At 40.7% G+C, this 23061-nt stretch overlaps 1 protein-coding gene across 1 annotated transcript in view; it reads right to left on the bottom strand.

Moving 5' to 3' along the window:
- The window catches only part of AATF (apoptosis antagonizing transcription factor), a 128843-nt gene that overhangs the window by 57666 nt on the left and 48116 nt on the right, over positions 1–23061 (bottom strand). Inside the window, exon 5 of the mRNA XM_075853499.1 lies at positions 939–1053. Coding sequence (XP_075709614.1) covers positions 939–1053 — 115 coding nt within the window. The remainder of the gene's footprint in view (positions 1–938; positions 1054–23061) is intronic.

The raw sequence follows: 23061 nt of genomic DNA, 5'->3' as shown, positions 1-23061 counted from the left end.
TTTAGCAGCGACTAGTTTAACCGTTCATGGACATCTTAGACGTCCCTGTGTAACATGCAAATACATACAGAAATAGAAAGGAAGAGAAATCTATTTAACTGTACATTGTAATCAGACTGATGTATCATATGCATCTTTGATCCCATTTATTATCTAGTTTGATTGTGCCATTGGTATATGTCAATTTCTCTGGCAGTAACATTTACCATCCTGGGATCTTTTGCTAGGCAGCAATGCCGCTGTCAGCCCAACGAGAAGAACTCTCCTCCCAGTAGACCTCTAAGGATCGCTGGCTTGTAAATGGCATCAGCGATCCACAATACTGATCTTTCAAACCCTGATGGTTTGAATAATCTTTACTTGTAATATATTTCAGTTTTTCATTTTTAGCACAACCACATTTTGAAAAATTGTCCCAATGAATTAAACAAAAACTGAAGAAACTGATTAAATGTCCTATTGTTTTCGATGAACAGCTCCTATGCAGTTGTGTGTGTCTAGGTTAGTAAGAAGTAGGGACCGATGGAAGGGAGTAGGACTACAGGATCTGATGCTTTGTTTGTGGTCTGTTACTATAAAGACACATAGGAGCTGTATAACAATAGGACATGTTTAATGACAAATTAAGCAACTCCGTCTTGATATATATGAAAATATTCTTATAGATGCATTTAGAAGCATGGATTGAAAAAAATAAAAAGGTTGTTAGGGCAGAGAATTAATGAAAAAATAGGTGTCTCTCCATCCATTTCTATATGGCTATGCCATAAATATACTATGTATATTGTAATATGGAGGGGTGTTCATCTTTTTTTATTTACAAAATTGACTATTACTACATTACAGCATTTTTTATTTTTCAAAAGATGAATACAAAGCTCTGTAGCAAAATGCAAATACCGAAATCAAAATACACCGTGAAAAAAAGTTTTATTTACCTGTCTGCTTTGCATTTCGTTCCGTCTATTAGGAATCGGGTTTCTGGAAACTGGAAGAGAAGTTCATCTTGCAACTGGATCAGAGACCTCATTAATTCCTTCAAAGCTTTGTAGCCTAAACAGGACAAAAACATTTAACAACTTGCCTAAAATGCTCGTACAAACAATCTAGTGTGAATGGGTCGATTGTTAAAAAGTGAATGTATTATGACTGGACTACAAATCAACGCTTTGGGTCTTGTGATCCAGAACAGAAGGAAGAAATCAGGCCTGAGCGTCCACTAGGCCTCAGAGACATGGCATCCACAGTAACAACGTCACGAGGTTGCATTGTCTAATCGCTGCCAAGGGACGTTATGTCACTATGAATGGAACATCAGCATGGCCTGCAGCGACTAGACTAGATGATGTGTCCGTACAATGTTATGTTATCGTGGATGTAGAGTCACTGCGACCTACTCTATATAAAAGGCCTAAGCGAACTGTGGGGTGGAACCAAAGCAGAATTACAACAGCAAGGTTTTCTTCATATATCTGAATACAAAGGTGAAGAGAAAGAATCCCAAACTTGTCCTGTTTTTTTTTTCTTGATCTTACTACTTTTTACAGGTTGTTGCTATTAGGGGCATTTGTCGGAATCTTGCACACCACCAAAGACTAAACTAGGGAACTGCATAAACAGCAATTACTAATATTACTAAATATATAAAACTGTTAAAGTGGCTACGAGAGGCTCCGTATCTAGAAATAACTGCCATTTCCCACTTATTCACAATCCTATTCACAAAAAGTAAATGAAAATCCATAAACCCATAAATTCTACTTGTGCTGGTACACTGTACAGACACTGCATTCAACTCCTCTCCCTGTAGCTGGTCTGCATGATTATCATTTATGCAGGCCAAAGCATCAGTTCAGGAAAAGCATTGCAACATGTATACACGCAGAGGCAATTTTTCTTACTCTAGTGCCACAGAAGTAGAAAGATTGCGGTTTTATTGGCTAACTTAATGGGTCGAAAATGCAAGCTATATGTTCTATAGGCAAGCCTAATGTGTTTCCAAAGCTTGCATTTTTAACCTATTTAGCTATTCAATGAAAGTAGCAAGCTCACATTTAGGCTAGATTCAACACGGACGGGAAAAACGTGATTTTTTCACGTCCGAGGTGCCCCATGTGGGTTCCGTTTTCACGGCTTCCCATAGATTTAAGCCTATGGAGGGATCCGTGAAAACGGAAGATAATAGGACAAGTTCTAATTTTGAATGGACCCTTCACACAGTACGTTGAAACAACGGCCCTATGTTTTAACGGCCATCACATGGATGTATTCAACCCTCGTGTGCATAAGGCCTGAAATCAACATCAGCTGCTTACAAAATACAACACTGCTACTGATCCCAATGTTACAAGATAATATCACCCAAAGACTATTGGAAGGAGTATGGTTTGCCGGTCTACTTCATCAGCCTAAACCTAAATGGACCGTATAATAGCAGGGGTGTCATGATCAGTAATGGAGTCTATTTCACTTTCTGACATGCCCAATGTGGAAATGATTTTCAACCATTTTTTTTTTTTTTTTAAAAGTACCTAGCTCAATACACTTTATAAGGCTGTGTTCACATTTGCGTCGGGACTCCGTTCACGGGTTCCATCGAATCTTTCCGTCAGGGGAACCCATGAACGGAACCCAAACTGAAAACATAGGCTTCTGTTTGCATCACCATTAATTTTCAATGGTGACGGATCCGGTGAAAATGGTTTCCGTTTGTCACTGTTGTTTAAATGGAATGAATAGCTCAGTCGACTACAGTATTGATTCCGTCAAAACAACGGAACCCTTACACAACGGTGACAAACGGAAACCATTTGCACCGGTTCGCTCACCATTGAAATCAATGGGGATGCAAACGGAAACCTATGGTTTCTGTTTGTTTCAGCTTGGATTCCATTCATAGGTTCCCCTGACCGAAAGGTCCGAAGATTTTTTTTACAGCACAGTTTAGAGCAGTTTTGGAGACAAAAGTAGATCCATAAAAGACTTTTAAATCAAAATAAAAAAAAGGCTTTAAAGCATATAAAGTCAGGGCTGAATAAGTGCATGCATGTATGTATGTATATATATATATTTTTATATTTATTTGATTTTTTCTTTTAATGCGCCCGCCATTCTTTTAATTTACCCCACAGGGGGGGCCAGAAAACCAAACACGCGAGCAGAATCTCACTTCTGTATTCCTTATGTATGTAGTGCTTACATAATGTGCAGAGTTGTATATGTATTATAATGATTTAAAATCATACAATAAACCACTTGCGATAAAAGCATCCACCCCTACTCAGCCTAATAAACAGCAGCTTTTCTAGGAATAACATATGTAAATCATGTAAAGAACGCCCGTCTTGCTGCACTTTCTACGTCTATTTCTTACCTCCACAACAATAATCATTTAACTCCGCGAAGACTAGCAATTGCACTGGTCATCCCCAGCAATTAATCCCCCAAGAAACACATCTGATTAAATCTTTTCAGGCAAATCCTTTGCTTTTGTTGGCTCACTTCTTGTCAACATCCATTAAAATATGCCTTTAATTCTCCCACAATCTTAAAAAAACACAGATTCCACCGTCTTCAACTTTAATCAACTCTAGGGCCGGCATTTTTCATTTCATAATAATGTGCTGCTTGGAATTCAAGAGGCAGAGCTGACATCAATCATTCGGTAAGAATTTTTCCACTGCAATAAATATGCAAATGAGGAAAGCCAGTCAGTCGTATTTCAGATCCGACTTTGCTATTTTTTTTTTTTTTTTTAAAGAAAAGACACAAATTTATTAATTGCCAGTGGCCAGAGGAATCCTATTACTGTGGGCATTGATTACAAAGCCGTGAGAGTGATTATTGTGCAACTTGCGGCCAATCCAGGCATAAGAAAAAAAAATTATTAAAGCACGACAGAGATTATAAACTCTGAATAACAATAAGCTTTTAACATTTAGTCCTTTATATTCCTTAAAATACATAAAATGGTGGGTGGAGCGTGGGACATGGAGCTTAAATGAATAAAAATGAAGCAAATCTATAAAAGTGTTCCACAAATGGGAGTGTGTGTGCAGGCCATTTAGCCAAGGATTCATGTCATACAGCTGAACTATACATACTGTCCTGCAATACAACTCAGGTCTATGCTCTCTGCATAAAAACAGTTGGAAAGGTTATTTTTTTTTTTAGAAAAGAGTCATTGTGTCATAGCTCTGGAAAAGGAAAAACTAATTTGCGTTTAAAATTCTAAAATTTTTATTAAAAGTACAAAATATTCCCAAAGTGAAATACTTCTGAGGACTTCCGCTAAGCAGATCTGCACCAAAAACCTATTCCAGGAGGCCTTCAGATTGCAGCCACATTTCGGGAAGGTGCACATTAATGAGCTTCCTAGATTAATAGAGTGCTAGAAATACAGATTTGCCAGAAGTAATGTGAGGGGTACAAATAGGAAACCGTAGGAGGGAAATTTTCCTGCAGAACAACGTACATTTATATGCCATTCAGGGTCTGTGGAAAGTTTACTGACAACCCCTATGGGCAAGTAACGGCTGCCATTAGTGATACACATCATTATTAAAAGGTAAAAGAAAAACAACAAAAAAACAAAAGGTCTGCTGTTTATCTAGAAATCGGATGTGTCTGGCATTTACATAGGAAAAATGCCATGTATTGGTTTCAGGTAGCCTTGGTACAGTCGTACTTGCATTGTTTTCATGGGCAGAATAGGTAGGCTAACACTATATTTAAAAAAAACAAAAAAAAACTAACAGATCCCAATACAGTTATTAAATTCCTCCCGGGTCTAACTTTCTGGTTTTAATCAGATGGCGAATCTCATATGTGAAAAATCCTAATAGGTGCCCATACACGTAAGGTGCCCATATACTTTTAGATAGCTCTCGACTTGTTTGGCAGACAGCCAATCCTCCCAGCCCCACCATTAACAGCACGGTTGGCCGAGTGTGCATGTTTCTTGTTGCATGTTGCTCGAATGCTGGTTCAGCTGACATCTCTCTTGTGAGTTCACCATAAACAAGCATGCCCGGGTCAGCCGAGCATGCATATTTATTTCAATGGGGAGAGGGGTATAAGCGGCTGTCAGACATCACTTGGGTATCAAAAGATTAGCATGGTAACAAGATTGATCACGTGCTTGAGAATGGTCTACGTTTAGACCGGAACGTTGCACCCTGGTATGAGAAATTAAAGAATTTTTACTTGCAAATCTATTCCAAATGGTGTGCGTTATACTTTCTACAGTGGGTTGGGCCCCTATTGATGCACACATTTCATTATAACCTGGTGCTATCTAAGCCTATCGAAGATTGATCATTATTTCCTCCCAGATGGTAGTCGTTGGGGACATTTTGGCTACACCCATACACACTCAGAAATTGATGGCTTTGGCGAACTTTAAACTAATATGTAAGGACAACCTAAGAAGGACCTTCCCTACAGTAATATACAAATATATTAATAAGAGTCTTTAAACTGTTCTAGAGTTGTAAAAAAAAAGAAAGCTATAACAAAGCATACATAGTCCTTTAGCTTCTTACAGTATACAGAGCTAAACTTTGGTCATCAAGCTTTAAACGCAGGGTCTTATCCATAAACGGCCACAAATGTACGGTCGCGTGCATGAGGCCTAAGTGTTTTGTATCACCCCAGAGCTGGATATTCAGCTACACTGCTCAATACTGCTGCATGTCTTCCATGCTGCTGCTTCTTCCTGTAGGATAGGGGGAGCAAGATATCCTCTCTAGCTGCTATGAAGTCTTACCTCCATAGGGGGGACGGGACTATGCTAAGGGAAAACTGACAATTCGAAATAAAGCCTAAAAAAGGGAAAAATGTAGGATAAAAGTCATAATGGTCAGATATAGCGTTATTCCTTATAAGGCTAGTTTCCCATGTATCAAACGCTGCAGAATTTCCACAACGGACTTCAGTGAAGAAACTTTGTAGCATTTACAGTAGCAGCAAAGTGGATGAGATTTGAAGAAATCTCATGCACATGCAGAAAAAAAATCTGCAGCAAAGACGTTGAAAAATTGACCTGCGGTACATTTTTTTAAATCACTGCTCTTTTGCTAGAGGTTTTCACCATGGAATTCAATGGGGAGGTATAACCCACAACAAACGGCATATGTCCTGATTTTTGTGGGGGAAACGCTGCAATTTCACCGCAAAAATAAATAAAACCTTTTATTTTTAATTAAAATTACTAAAGGAAGCAAATACTTACTCCCGGGCATTGTCGTAGCGACCCATTCCTGTTCGGAGTGCAGCCCGGCTTCTGGCGAGTACCCATTTGACTGCTAAAATGTCATCCCAGGAGACCAGACGGCAGTCAGAACAGAGGGACGCGACGCCTCGACAATGGGAGTATTTGCTTTTTATACGTTTCAAAAAAAAAAAAAAAAAAAAAGCTTTCTTTTTTCAGTATTTGCTATTTTTTTTTTAGCAGCAGTTTTCCGCAGCGGAGACTGACTGAAAATCTGTACCACAATTTGGTGCGGATTTCCGGATGGAATTCCCTGCAGATTTTAGGTTGGATGCGTTGCGTACTTCTATCCGACCCGTGGGAACATACCCTTAGGAGAATGCTTTAAAGAAATGAACATCTCCAGCTTAGAAGAAAGAAGGAATAGAGGTGACATGATACAAAGAGTTAAAGCATACCCAGCCTTTTAGGTGACCTTTAACAATTAGGGTATGTGCACACGTAGTGACCAAAAACATCTGAAAATACAGAGCTGTTTTCAAGGGAAAACAGCCCCTGATTTTCAGACGTTTTTGAGCAACTCGCTTTTTTCGCGCCGTTTTCGCGGCGTTTTTTACGTCCGTTTTTGGAGCTGTTTTCATTGGAGTCTATGAGAAAACAGCTCCAAAAACGTCCAAAGAAGTGTCCTGCACTTCTTTTGACGAGGCTGTATTTTTACGCGTCGTCGTTTGACAGCTGTCAAACGACGACGCGTAAATGACAGGTCGTCTGGACAGTACGTCGGCAAAACCATTCAAATGAATGGGCAGATATTTGCCGACGTATTGTAGCCCTATTTTCAGGCGTAAAACGAGGCATAATACGCCTAGTTTACGTCTGAAAATAGGCCGTGTGAACCCTGCCTGTCATAAATGTGTACATTAATTCTGGCCATTATATGACTTGTATACCGCATTTTATAGAAGTTTTACCACACTGCAGGCTCTTTCTTTAATACATTTCCATGAGCTAGTGGGTGGAGCACATCCTGCTCCCCAAGTTCAGGACGACAGTATTTTTAAGAATAACCGGATTTCTAGAAAAAGGGGGCAGACATTGAAATTGGGTCGAAAGACTGAAATGTAACAAGAAAAAGCTTCCTTTTCAGAAATGGTGATGGATCCATGGGACAATCTTCCAGCAGCCATTGGCCATTGAGCGGATAGATTATAAAATATAAATAACAATGGACCTATAGGTTCTCTTCTGCTGCCAAATTCTATTTTTCTACGAACACTCATGTTTACATTCGGTTGCAAACTTTTTTTGCTGTAAACATTAGATTACTTTAAAATATTAAAGCTATTAAAAGTATTTCAGAACTTTTGGTATAAAAATTATTCATGGGATAACCTTTCAAAAGATAGAGGGGTACGGGGAAAAGAGGGTGTCTTTCTTTGGAGCTTCCAGGTTTCCTGGATGTGGCCTCTTCATAGGTGCCACCATGGAATCATATCATTGCATTTATTTACAGTACCCTACATGAAGGAGATTATTATATGGATGCTTATCTGCAAACTGATTTTAATTTAAAAAAAAAAAAAAAAAAAAACATTTTTGCTGTGACAATTACTTGTAGGCCTACATTTCAGGCTTATGAGCTCTGCCCCTACATTCATAGCTCCTGTAAAACAAGCAGAGGGGGCAAGTTTAGTTAAAAGAGAACCTGTCACATTGAAACCAAATCAGATGCTCCAGCTGCCTCCGGGCGCCGGATGTTATGCAGGGTATGCAGTGTTTGGAAACTGAAGCAGATTGCTCCATACAGTACATAGCGGCTGTGCTGCAGAACTGCAACTCTACTCCTATTCACTTGAACAGGAGCAGAGCTGCAGTATTAACCGCTATTTTGTGGCCAGAGCCGTCTGCTTCCAACATGACATTTGGTGACGGGAGGCAGCCGGAGCAGCTGATCGGTGGGGGGTCCGGGTGTCGGACCCCCACCGATCATATACTGATCGTGCCCAGACAACCCCTTTAATCCTGTATATTCATGCCTGAACAAGTCCAATAAAACTGGGTTCTCCAGTAACAAAGTTGGACAAAAGTCGACTTTGCTATGAACCATACCTTACATATATATTACGATGCTGAAGTTGGTTTCCTATTCGTCCAGTTTCTTATTCAGGGCTGAAGTTGGTTTCCTAATCACATTTTTAGTATCTTTGTTTTTTATTAATATATAATAGGGAAAAATTATATTAAATAGTAAAATAGGTTACACTGAGCTGGCCAGAAGTGAAAACCGTTTAAAACAGCCTAAAAACTGAAAGAGCTGGCACAAAAGTGGGCACTACAAAGTGTGATTTAAAGGATTAAATAACTCAACTGACAATTTGTGGGGGCACTTGCCGTTTACATGGTATTATTTATGGGTACATAGGACTTTATTAACTTCTATTGCCTTTTTGGCCAGGGGAGGGGCAATGAACCTTGGATATTATTTTTTTACATTTCTTTTTAGTTCCACTATGAGCCTTGACCATGCGATCATTTGATTGGCATATTACACTACAATGCAGAAGTATGTAAGCAATCAGTATAGGACAGGCAGCCTATTAGGGCCGTTCTCCGGCCCTAATAGGCATACACACATGGCAGACCATCTTTAGGCCCCCCAGATGCCCTAGCAACCATAAAAATGACCATGATGTACAAAATTGCCCATTAAAAATCCCAGCATGGAAGACTTCTTATGTTCCATAACTTGGTATTCCAGATGCTAGATGGAGGTATAATTCCCAAATGTCCCTAAAAAAACAGTCCCCAATGATGGTTAAGCAGGGATACCATGTAGAAAAGGACAACCCTGCACTGGAAACTTGCGCTCCTTGTAGTTCTTCCTCTATGCTCGGATAGAAGTCAATAATCTTCCAACGTGTTTTTCTGGGTATTTGTGGTGTCCTCTTTAAATGACAACTTATTGTCGGAAGTGGTCAAACAGAATCGTGGCAAGTCAGGATGCAATGGCTTACAAAAATAATTTGAAATCGTATAAATCCCAGAAAAACCCTATTAACCCCTTGATGCATTATCACGTACATGTGATAAGCATTAAAGGGCAGTATGGAGCGCACTCACGGGCTGAGCGCACTCCATACTCAGCGGGCATCAGCTGTGTATTACAGCCGACACCGGGACGAACCGCCAGTTACAGCGATCTCGCTGTTCCTGGCCATTTAAACCCTCAAAAGCTGCGGTCAATCATGACCGCAGGATCTGAGGCATTGAAAAGAGGGGGACAACCCCTTCCCCCGACAGCTCATCGGGCTCCAAACGATCACTGGTTCAAGTCCCCTGGGGGAACTAATAAAAGGTGTAAAAAAAAAAAAAAAGTTTAATAAAGTTATTAGTAGTGAAAATAAAAATGTAAAAATTAAAAGTTAAAAAAAAAACTCCTTTTCCCTCTAAAGTAATGTGAAAAATAAAGAAATGAAACAAAATTGGTATCGCTGCGAGCGTAACAGTCCAAACTATCACAATATACCATTATTTAACTCGCACGGTGAACGCTGTAAAAAAAAACAAAAATTCAAGAAAACGCCAAAAATCACCTGTTTTTGGGTCACCTTAGCTCTAAAAGAAATAAAAAATGATCAAAAGGTTGTATGTATAAAAAAATTGTAGCATTAAAATCTACAGCTCGTCCCGCAAAAAATAAGCCACCATTTCGTCCACAAAAAAAATTAAAAAAAAAGTTATGGCTCTCAGAATATGGTGAAACCAAAAAAAAATGAATTTTTTGTAACAAATATTTTACTACTTTTACAAAGGAAAAACTAAGTAAAATATAAAGCAACCTATATAAATTTGGTATCACCATAATCGTATTGAGCCACAGAATAAAGTTAAGTTGTTGTTTCTACCGCACGGTGAAAACGGAGGAATCAGTTTTTTCCAATTTCAGCCCTCAAAAATTTTTTCCCAGTTTCCCAGTACATTACCGTATATGGTACTTTAAATGGTGCCATTATAAATCACAACTCCTCCCGCAAAAAAATAAGCCCTCACACCACTCTATTGACGGAATTTAAAAAAAAGTTATGGCTCCTGGAAGGCGGGGAGTAAAAAAAATAAAAAAATGGATCAGTCCTTAAGGGGTTAAGAATCAGACTTTTTATTAAATTTTTAAGTCTCACCATTCCAATTGTACTACTTTTTAGACCATTTTTAAATTGATGCAGCTGTATGAAGCCTTAGGGCTGAGAGCAGCTTCCATATACATAAAAGGGGATTTTATTTTGTGGGAGGCAGCTTTTGCATTTACAACCCCTTTAACGTTACATTCAGCCAGTCTCCGTTAAATTCTGTGTGTTCATGAATGCATAAGGAAATACATTTCTACACATGTAAAGGAATACAATCTTAATTATCAGTATAGGGTGGTGAAGTAAAGGTTTCAACAAAGCAGGGCTGTCTTTTTAATAGATATTTTTCCTATATAAATTATTGCCATACAGTTTTCCTGCGGAGAGCCTAATTAATTCTTGTTCCATACACAAAGGGAAATGCTGGGTGACAAATGGGTGCAAGGCTTGAAAGCTGCCAGGTCTGCAAAACATTTTCTACTTCAATTTAGAAGCAATTTTGCAGTAAATCATTAAGCTAAACTTGGGATCTCAGATTTCATCGGACAGCTAAACCTTGCAAAAAGTCACAATTGGAAAAATATATATTAATGAGCTGTCCCTTTAATACAAAGTCTACTTTCAGACATGAAATGATAAAGAAATATAAATAAGACATTAAAATGTATTGAGGTTTCATTAGGAAGGCATTTCTGCGATCATAACCATCTGTTTCCTCGAACAATGGTCAAAAACAATAGTTTTTTTGTTACTTATGGTGGAGCTGACCAGTTTAACGGTTGTGTACACCTTTGGAATCTTTTTTTGAAATCAGTGTGATGGGTGCAACTTTGTAATTACATTTTATTCAAAAATGTTTGTACTTTTTGAGATACAGCTGCTTTGTACCCTGTATACAGAGCAGCTGTATCATGCGCTGAGACCTGAATCCGTCAGGTCAGCTGCACCAACTGGTTCAGCGACAGCAGGTCCTGCGCGTCTATGACACGCAGGATCGAGTGGTTATCGATCACGTCTAAGTTCTTAAGAGTTGGACCCTCAGGACGCGGATACAGTTTAATCCAATGGTGGAGCAGGGAGTCCAATGGTGGCGAGTGGAGCGCTCACGGCACGGCGAAGACAGGCGCGATTACAACACTTTATCGGGCCTGCCTGTGCAGAGCAGTCAGCGGCTCGGCACAGACATGTGTGATGCAGGGACGTCATTGTGCCGGTCTGCGTCGAGCCGAACAGACCAGTGGAGCAGAGGGATCTCCTCCACTCATTGCAGGAACGGGGACAGTTGAGTATTTATTATTTTTATTAGGCGCTACGGGGGCATTAGACTGCGTGGGTCAGCTACGAGGGTATTATACTGTGTGGTGGTCACTATGGGGGTATTATACTGTGTGGGATGCAGTGTCAGGGGGTATATTATATACAGCAGCAGCAGGCTCAGGGGATATATAAATCAATGTCATGGCATGCAAATAGGTGAATGGCATATTAAAAAAAGGGAGTGGCCTAAATAATTATTCAATAGTTCAATAGTCGTGATCGAGCTCACATGCGATTTAGATCAAAATCACCTAGCCATACTGTGTGATGTACTGGTCTCTGAAGATGCTCCTGTCTTCATCGTAGAATGGGATTTACAGCTTCCAGCAGCTATTTCTAACGGTTATATGTAAGGATTTACTTTATTTGTATTGGCTCTTATTTTTGATTGACATTTTGCAGGCTTTGGAACCAATTACAATACTAGTTTTCCATAGTTATGGGCTTGCGTTCCAAATTTTTCAACTTACAATGGTTGTCCCGGAACCAACTAACCCATTCCCGCATTTAGACACAACAGTACGCCTGTTTTCGCAGTGCCTTACCGCTAATGGGTGTACAGTTCCGCCCATGAAATGAAATGGTGTCCGGGCACCAGAAGTTATGCAGTGGTCTGTGCCAGAAGCAGGCAGCTTCATACACTGTATGCTCAAGTGAATAGGAGCAGAGCTGCTATACTCTGACCAGAGCCGCCTTCTTCCGGCACCGTCCACTGCAAAGCTTCCGGCGCCCAAAGACAGCCGTAACAGCTAATTGGTGCGGGGTACGGGTGTTGGACCCCCACCGATCATATGCCGATGACCTAACCTGTGGACAGGTCATCAGTATAAAAACAGCCCCGAACCTAGACAACCCCTTTAATACCTGCTGTATTACTGAAATAAATGGATTAAAACGCAATATCTTCAAAAAAAGAATTAAAAAAAATTATGAAATTTGTAAATTTCCCTATCACTTTTCTTTAATTCCTGTGAAGCACCTAAAGGGTTAACAAACGTCCTAAATTCGGTTTTAATACTTTATTGGTGCAGTTTTTAAAATGGGGTGATATGTGAGAGGTTTCTAATACATAGAAAACACCATGTTTTTTTCAAATTGTTAAATATTCTGACATGTCAGAAGTTTGCATTGGTGGGGGTCCGAGCACCGAGACCCCCACCAATCGGCCGCTTCGGGTGTCTGTTCGGCTTATTCCGGAAATAAATGTATTGGTGTACGGACTCAATAGAAAGTTTATGAGCCCGTACACGATACATCTGCTTTCCGGAAAAAGCCGAAGAGACACGAAGCGTCTGAGCGCTCACACGAACGCTTCAGCTGATTCATCAAGCGATTGGTGGGGGCCTCAGTGCTCGGACCCCCCCCAATCCAAACTTCTGACATGTCCCTATGAGATGCCAGAAGTTTGTCAAATGTTTAGCTACACTTTAAAAACTGCTAGTAAACTTAGAAGTCTAGGAACATCCTAAAAAAATCGAATTACGTTAAGAAAAATTATGCCTAACTAAAGACATTTAAAAATTTGAGTTGGACCATTATCCATTTTAGAAGCAGAGAATTTCAAATGTAATTTTTCCAAATTTTCTTTACATTTCAGACAATCTTTTTAATAAAGAGTAAACATATCGACCAAATTATACCGCAAAGGTAAAGTACAAGTGTTCCAAAAAAAAAACAAGTCTCAGATTTACTTTGATAACAAAAGTATTCCAGAGTTATTACCACATAAAGGGACACGTCAGCTTTGAAAAATCGGTCTGCGTCCTGAAGGCCAAAATCGGCTCGGTCCTGAGGGGTGTTAATATTGTTTATTGGAGCAACAACTGTATACAGTAAAAACATGTTGAATTTTAAATTTTTGTGAGGAAGTTAAGTTTCTAGGGTCTTAAACACAAAAGTCGTAAAAATTTTGACTTTTTGGTCATTTACCCTGCTCGTTGTGAGAGAGGGCGTGACCGACACACTATAAATTTACATCAGAAACTGGCTTAAAAAAGTGGAAATCTCTAGATTTCATTCAGCGTTGAACAGACATTGCCTCTTAATAAGTTTGTTGCATACATGTATTTTATGCATCTCTGTGATTATGGAAAGTATTCTATACTGCTTATGTTACCTTTTATGAAAAACAATAAAAACAGTTTATAAAAAAAAAAGTTTGTTGCATATTACTTCAGTTTTGGTTTTTTTAATTAAAACTGGCAGTCTTTGTGCAGAAATTCATTTTTTATTCATTTTTTTCTGTAACACAAAAGGTTTTACAAGAGAAACTCAACTCAATATTTATTGCTCAGATTCTGCAGGTGTTTTTAAATATCCCACACGTTGCCCTAGTGTGCTAAAGAACTGAAGCACGGTACTCAGAAGCAAAGGAGCACCTAGTGGATTTTGGAGCCTTCTTTTTATTAGCTTATATTTTAGGCACCCTGTGAGTTTTGAAGAGGTCTTGTGATGCCAAAACAAAGGAAACACCCCAAAAAATACCCCATTTTGGAAACTATACCCCACAAGGAATTCATCTAGGGGTGTAGTGAGCATTTTGACCCCACAGGTGTTTCAGTTATTAGAATTGGGCAGAGAAAATTTAAAAAAACATTTTTTTTCAAAAAGCTGTAGCTTTAGCTCAAAATTTCAAATTTTTTCAACAAATACGGGGGAAAAAAAACCCCCAACATTTGTAAAGCAATTTCTCCAGAGTACGTAAATACCTCATATGCTGTCAAACTGCTGTTTGGGCACACGGCAGAGCTCAGAAGAGTAGCAGCGCCATTTGGCTTTTGGAACACAGATTTTGCTGAATTGGTTTCTCTGCAGCATGTCAATTTTTCAAAGCCCCTGTGGGACCAAAACATTGGAAACCCCACCAGAAGTGACCCCATTTTGTAAACTAGACTCCTCAAGGTATTCACCCAGGGGTGTAGTGAGCATGTTAACCCTGCATGTGTTTTACAGAATTTAGTGTACACTCAATGTTGCAGAGTGAAAATGGGAATTTTTCCATAGGTATGCCATATGTGGTGCCCATTATTATGCGGTTTCCCGGTTTTATAAACACCCTACATGTGGCCCTAATCTTTCGCCTGGACGATAGACAGGGCTCAGGAGCGAAAGTATAGAGGCCTAATTTGGCAACTTACCAAGTATTGGTTCACAATTCCAGAGGCCAAAACCCCTGAGAAGTGAACCTATTTTGGAAACTGCACCCCTCAAGGCATTTATGAAGGGGTGTAGTGAGCATTTTCACCACACAGATCTTTTCCATAAATAATTGCACTGAAGATGGTGCAAAGTAAAAATTGCAATTTTTCCCCAGACATGGTATTTCAGTGGCAAATATGTTGTGCCTAGCTTGTGCCACTGGAGACACACAACCCAAAAATTGTTAAAAGGGTTCTCCCGGGTATGGCGATGCCATATATGTGGAAGTAAACAGCTGTTTGGGCACAATGTAGCGCTCAGAAGGGAGGGAGCGCCATTTGGCTTTTGGAGCGTGAATTTTGCTTGGTAGTAGTTATGTTTGGCGTTTTACTAGTATTTCCGTTTATAATGTGGGGGCATATGTAAGCTGGGCAGAGCACATCAGGGGCATAGTCAGGTAGTATAATAATGGGGTAAAAAAAAAAATAATAATCCATAGATGTATGTTACGCTGTGAAGCAATCCTTGCTGCACAGGCCGGTATCACACTGATAAATTTCCTTTCTTATCCCCTTTTTGGTACACACTCTGCAGTATGGGGAATTTTGCTGGGAAATATTGTTCTGGTATAATACGGGCACCCTTGCTTCCAGCAGATACGTTTGGGCCCTACCCTTTCTGGCTCCCTGATTTTAGGGCCTTGATAGATCGCCGCATGAAACAGAAGAAACGCTCCCCTCGGGCCTGCACAACTGCATATTCTTCTTTCCTGAATGGGAGCCTTAACAAATTAAATTTTTTCATAGACGTAGTGGTATGGGGGCTGTTTTTTGCAGGACGAGCTATAGTTATCATTGGTACCATTTTGGAGTACATGCGACTTTTTATCCTTTTTTTTAGGAGGCAAGGTGAACAAAAAAACAGAAAACAATTGTAGCAGAGTTTAATATTTTTTATACAGCGTTCACCATGCGTTTTAAATTACATATTAACTTTATTCTACTAGTCAGTACGATTCCGGCGATACTAAATTAATAGCACTTTATGTTTTCAACTTTTTGCACAATAAAATTACATTTGTAAAAAGAATGTATTTTTTCTGTTGCCATGTTATGAGAACCGTAACTTTATTTTTTTTGTCGACGGTGCTGTATGTGGGCTTGTTTTTTGCGAGACTAGCTATAATTTTTATAGGTACCGTTTTTGGATACATGCGTCTTTTTAAATCACTTTTTATTTTATTTACATTTTTGGAAGGCAATGTGTCCAAATAAAACAATTCTGGCAGTGGTTTCTGGGTCTCACTGGGGGACTTGAAGGTAGTGCAATGTATTAGAACGGTCAGTCGTTCACTGACAGCAAGCGTATTGGGCTCCGCTTCCAGGCTGGGCCTAATCTGCTTCCGTAATGGCAGACCAGGAGGCCATTGTTCGGCCTCCTGTTGCCATAGTAGCAGTCGGCAGCCCTGTGACCGCATGGCAGGGTGGCCGATTTGTTACAAACCACTAAGATGCAGCAATCGCTGCATCTAAGGGATTAATGGCAGGGAGTGGAGCTAGCTCCGGTCCCTGCTGTTACAGGAGGGTGTCAGCTGTAAGATACAACCGACACCCACCGCTGAGAACGCAGGCTCAGCTGAGCTGGAAGCTGAGCCAGCGCCATCGGAAGCCTTTTAGGTCCTGTCTCAGAGCGGGGCATAGGAGGCTTTCGTAGCTGGCAGACCGGGAGACCAGTATTAGGCCTTTGGTTGCTATTGCAGCCACCAAGTTGCTGGGGTGCCAGCGGCTAAAAACCACTCAGATGCTGTGATCGGAGCATCTGAGGGGTTAGTCGGCTGGATCGGAGGCTAGCGCCGTTACAGCAGGGTGTCAGCTGTAACAGACCCGGCGGTGATGGTGCGGGCTCAGCTCCCGAACCTGCACTATCACCGCAATGTAATGGTACTGCGCTTTGCGGAAAACCCTGCCCGACAGCCCCGTATATGTATGTATATATATATGTATATATATATATATATATATATATATGGCGGATGTCGGGAAGGGGGTCAAAGAATAAAATAGAGGCTCTTGTGTATACCGGTTTTAGTTAATGTGTCACTTGTGTTGTCGGCCATATTGGTTTATTCTTTAGCTCTGATATGATTCCACTAATGCAGCCTACATTTCCCATGATGCTTCTGGCTTGCGAATCAGGGGAGGCAGAGTGTCATCATACTGCACTAGCTCTGCATCCTAAGTGCAGCAAGTGATAGATCAGTTATGTAGAACTTCTGTCCTCACACTGCAGAGTCTCAGTGTATCTCTATGTAGCTTCAGCCTGTCTCCCCGACCTTCCTGTAATAGGTTTCTCTGTCGTGCTTTTTTTTTTTTTTTGAGGCAGTGAGGAGCAGCATCTTATAGAAATACCACTGGAGATTCTGCACACAGTGCTCACAGATAGTATAGACAGGCAATGTGACTCAGGAGAGTTTTATAACTGCAGCTAATCATTGTATCGACACCTATTATATCACTGAACTCCTGCTGCCTTAGATAGGGCAGAAATAATATATTCAGGAGCACTATATGCAAAGGGGGGACATACAGAGGAACAAGGAGGTTGGAGCTGTGTGGGGAGGGGTCTCAATGCTGCCAGGTTGTATTTGGTTGGTGATTATGTAATCCTGTAGTTCAGACACACAGGTGAGTGTGACTGCCTGCCTACACACAGAGCACGGTCTATTTAGGTGGTCCGACTAAGCTCACATGATACAGCTGCACATAATGAAAGGTTTCAAAATGTCTATATAGATGCCACGGAGTTGGGAACAAATGACACTACTGGAATATTGCTAGTTAGCATATGTGCAAAAAAAAATAAAAATCTTTGCTGGAGTGCTTCTTTAACCCTTCCTGTCGCAGCCATTAATCAGATTTTCATTGTTGTTTTCCGTCCCCACCTTCCAAAAGCCATAGTTTTTCTATCGATATAGCCATATGAGAGCTTGCTTTTGTGTGACTAGTTGTAGTTTTTCACAGCACTATTTATTGTACCATATAATGTACTAGGAAATTGGAAAAAAATTGCGATTCCTTCATTGATTTTGGGTTTAGTTTTCAAGGCTTTTAACAGTATGAGAGCTTACTTTTTGCAGCATATGCTTTAGTTATTCGTACCATATTGGGGTACATGTGACTTTTTATTCTATTTTGTTGTGGGTGAGGAGGTGACCAAGAAACAGATTCTGGCGGTTTAATTTTTTTTTGCGGCATACAGTGTGCGGATTAAATAATGTTATATTGTAATAGTTCTGACTTTTACGGAAGCGGCGATAGCAGTTATGTTAATTTTTTATTTTGACATTGCGTTTGGGTGGGGGAATGGGAAAAGAGGCAGGTTTTGGAATATATATATATATATTTATTTATTAGGGATGCACGATGCATCGAAGCTTTGATACTGTTTTATACGAATTTGACTGTATGAGCGTGGGGCTGCGGCTGTGTAATACAGCCATTGCCCAGCTCCTGAATCCTGATAACAAGTGTGTGCCGTCAGGATGATGTGATGCTGCCGGCGGTGTACTAATGATTGCCGCCACTGAAGACAGAACATGGCGGGCGTGCTGCAAAACACCCCCATGTTCTGTCTTCAGTGCTTGAACCGCCGCTCATTAATACAGCGCTAGCGACATCACCTCATGCTGACCGCGCGCGCACTTACTGTCAGGCTGGGTTCACACGACCTATTTTCACAGAACCGTTTCACAGAACCGTCAGCACAGGTATACACTCCAGGTTTCCTGTCACCCCCTATTCCTCTATTTAAGGGCACCAGACAAGGTTGCCCGCTTTCCCCTCTTTTTAACGTTGCCCTTGAACCTTTTATTAGGACATTGGAGGCTGATGGGGATATTCATGGTATAGCGGTAGGCTCGACAGTAGTTAAGGCGTCATATTTTGCAGATGATGTATTGGTCTTTTTATCAGACCCGCTTAGGGATCTTCCTCGGGTTTTTGACCTGCTCAGAGCTTTCGAGGCCTCCTCCGTGTTTAAGGTGAATGTGGCGAAGTGTGAACTCCTAGATTTGTCTCGTACACGAACCTCATCTAACTGGTCCACTCTAAACATCCCGGTGACCAACGCCAAAAGTTCAATCAAATATCTGGGAATCCATATAGGCCGTACCCCAGACTCTATATATACTCTCAACTACCCTCCCCTGTTGTCTAAATTGGTTAATTAACGAGGTGGCGCAGCTTGCCATTATCTTTTATGGGAAAATGTCATTTACTTATGATAAGCTTTCCCAGATTGCTGTACCCGATGCAGACTATACCCCTTCTCCTTAGACACACTGATATTTTGAAACTTAATGCAGCCTTTACTTCCTTTATTTGGTCTCAAAAACGACCAAGGATAGCGCTGAGGAAGCTTATGTTACCCAAAGACCAGGGGGGCCTTAATTTCCCGGACCTCCGTAGGTACAATTTAGCATGCCTGGTTCGTCACGGGATAGACTGGTTGCAGAAATCGAACTTCTATTCCAACTATTCCCTAGAGGCAGGAGTGGTGTACCCGCTGCAGTTGTCATCATTACTGCATACTGCTTTTGGTATGCTTCCTGACAATGTGAGACGACGCATATTATTACGAGATACTAGAATGGCATGCAAGTCCCTTAGGTCTTCATTTGGGCTCCCTCAGCGTCTATCCCCACACATGAATCTATGGGGACACCCGGGTTTCTCGCAGGGGAGAGAAAACTCGGATTTTCGGCATTGGCGTGCTTTGGGCATCACAGCACTTAGGCACATTCTACACCCTTCTGAAACTCGTGTAAGGAGCTTTCAGGAATTGGTAGATACTTTTAATGTCCCTTTGCATCATCATTTAGCTTACTGTCAGCTACGCTCTTTTATACGCTCCCTAAGTCGAGATGCGACACAGGCGTGTTTGGAAAACCCCATTGATTCTATGATTGGTTCTCCTCCAGCTAAAACCTCCTTATCACTTCTGTATAAAACATTTCGGGACCAACAGGGGAGGTCTACGGCAGCACTTTTGTTTAAAGCATGGAACAGAGATTTAGCGGTCTCAGAATTATCTCAACAAATTTTGGAAGGGTGGTTAAAAGTGAGAAAAGCGGTAGTAAATGAGCAATGGCGTGAGACACATTTTAAGTTTATACATCGCGCTATGGTTTCAATATTCCCCCACACCCAAATGCGCCAGATAGATTGGACGCTTGCCCAAGATGTGCCACTCCCAAAACCGATCTTCTGCATGGATTATGGAAGTGTCCCAAACTCATTCCGTATTGGACCGAGATAGTGCAATTTATAAAGGATACTTGGGAAATCTCACTTACCCTGGACCCACTATCTCTGCTGTTCCATGTCTTTCCCGATCTCCCTTGTGTACCACAAGCCCTTCATGTATTTTTGCTGATTGCTAAAAGATGCTTATTGGCACAATGGCTTACGCCCCTTATACCTCCACTTACAGATCTAATGTACCAGATGAAGAAGGGTATACATATGAATAAGTTAGATATAGAGCGTACACCGGAAGCTAAAGCTTCCAAATTTTTCCAGAAATGGAAGACCTGTATCTGCAAGCATTATCAACAAAGCGAGATTGTGGAATTGATGGCACCATTTCATTACACGTCCTGGTATTTGACAAGAGCGGTTGCGGGGACGCTAGGTAACTTGGGGCCTCAGTGAAGGTCTATTGCAAGGAGGGGGAGTACACGAAGCTTGAACATGTAGATATATATGATTATTAGATCTGAAGTCCAGATTTCGTATATTGGTTTCTATTGAAGATTAATTGAAAACTGATGGGCCCCTGAGCTATGGTGGCGGGGGGGGGGGGGTTACGTTTGATTGTTTAGTTACTTTGGTCTAATGTTATTTGTAACAACAAGTACCTCAATGCACATCGGTGATACTGTGAATGTTGTAGAATATTGTATTCTCTGCCATATCTTATGCAATATGTTGCTGTTATTGTACATCTCCTTTTCTCATATAATATTTGATTTTCTTTTTTGTAATAATGTTCTAAAACTCAATCAAATTTGTTTACAAGAAGTGCAGGACACTTCTTGGGATGTTTTTGGAGCCGTTTTCTCATAGACTATTGAAAACGGCGCCAAAAAAACTTCGCGAAAAACGCTGCGAAAAACGTGAGTTGCTCAAAAAACGTCTGAAAATCAGGTGCTGTTTTCCCTTGAAAACAGCTCCGTATTTTCAGACTTTTTGGCTCAGCGTGTGAACATACCCTCAGGAGCGGGGCAATGGCTCAAACAGCTGTAGTCCATCTGTAACGGCGGGGATCAGAGAAACCTCTCATCACAGCCGTTATTCCCCTGAATGCTGCCATCAAAGCTGCCATCCATTGAAGGACCCCATGGCTGTCTGACCATATTTTCCTGTTAAGGCATACTTCGGTATGCCCTTACAACTGTACTAGCAGTACACAGGCTAATGTACTGCAATATAGTTATATACCAGCACATTAAAGTTTAAAATAATAAAGCAAAAAAAAACCTAAAGTAATGTTAAATTAAAAAAATAAAAATAAAAAACACATACACAAAACATTAAAATAAGTCTCGATACATAAAATACACACATTCGGTATCGTCGCGACCGTAATAACACATTTATAGCGTCATTCATGTTTAAGCGGTTATAAAATTAAATAAAAACTGCTTTCTTTCACTTATTAATGTGAGGCGCGACGTGTTATGAATTTTGAACCTCCACATGCCTCACATTAATAGTAATTAACCCCATCATGTACCTCACACATTAACCCAATGTTGTCCATTATGACTGAGGAACATAATGGGGTTAATTACTATTAATGTTAGGCACGTGGAGGTTCAAAATTCATAATATCTCGTGCCTCACATTAGAAAACAGAAGAACTTTTTTTATTATTATTGTTGGCAAATGTATTGTTTTGGTATCGAAATCGCAATACTACACATAGTATCGGTATCGAAGTCGAAATTCTGGTATCGTGACATCCCTGATATATATTTTGTGTGAAAAATGTATTAGTCCTCCTAGGAGGCTTGTACCAGCGATTGCTGGATCGCTTCAACAATATGCTGCAATACTAAAGTATTGCTATATATTGCGATTCTGACAAGCTCGTATCAAGCCTTGGCAAGGCTTAAAAGGCATACAAAAAAGGCAGACCTGGGGACCTTCATTAGGGCTCCAGGCTGCCATGCCAACCATCCGCACCCAGAGATCACGTCGTGGGGAGGGATATAGAAGGTCAGAAGGGGCCGCCTCCTGTTCCTTACAACTTAGATGCCACGGTCGCTATTGACCGTGGTATCTAAGGGGTAAAACGAGCAGTGTGTATCCACAAATGTACACCGGGTTTTCAAAAGAAAAAGTAATTGCCCAGTCTACAGAGGTATTTGCTTAAACTACCGCATGTACTTATTTAAAAGCATTAAATGTCAACTATGGTTTCTATTAAATACCTACAGTCATTATCATACCATATTTGCTAACTATAAATTAAAGTGTACTTTACGCCACTTGCAAAATATCCCATTAAACGCATTAATAGCTTGAGCTGAAAATAAAGGTCATCTTATTAAAAATGTTTTGGGGTTTATTAATCATTTCAAGTAAGGCAAACTACTGCCAGTTACAACAGCTCAGTAAAACATTTTTCTATAAAATAATTATAATATATACATATATATATATAGTTAAGGCTATGTTAATCACATATACCACACACATACCACGAGACATAAATACGAAGTTCCTGATGTAAGTAAATTTGCTTCAGAATGGTACTCCAGGAACTAAACACGGATGGCCTATCATTAACCCCTTAACGCACCAGGACGCACCGATACGTCCTGCATTGAAGTGCTTTAAGGCACCGGGACGTACCGGTGCGTCCTGGCTAAAAACGGTCACACTGTCAAAGGACAAGGTGACAGAACTGTGCCGTCAACTGTTTATGACAGTTGATCGGCACAGTAAGACGGCAGACTGACCAATCACAGCTCCATGACGTGTGTATGTGATGGCGCTGGCTCAAAAGCTGAGCCAGTGCCATCACCTCCTGTAATTAGCTGTCCGACGCCCCTCTGCAACGGCCAGGACCGGAGCTAGGCTCCGATCCGGCCGATTAACCCCTTCGATGCATCGATCAATGCATCGAAGTGTCTTGTAGCCTGTCGGCAACCACGATAGTTGCCACGGGCGCGGGTGTCAGCGGTTTGTCACAGCTGACATC

Source organism: Rhinoderma darwinii, chromosome 2, assembly GCF_050947455.1.
Source record: "Rhinoderma darwinii isolate aRhiDar2 chromosome 2, aRhiDar2.hap1, whole genome shotgun sequence".
Taxonomy (NCBI): Eukaryota; Metazoa; Chordata; class Amphibia; order Anura; family Rhinodermatidae; genus Rhinoderma; species Rhinoderma darwinii.
Note: the sequence above shows the minus strand (reverse complement) of the source record. Positions and strands in the feature narration are given on the sequence as shown.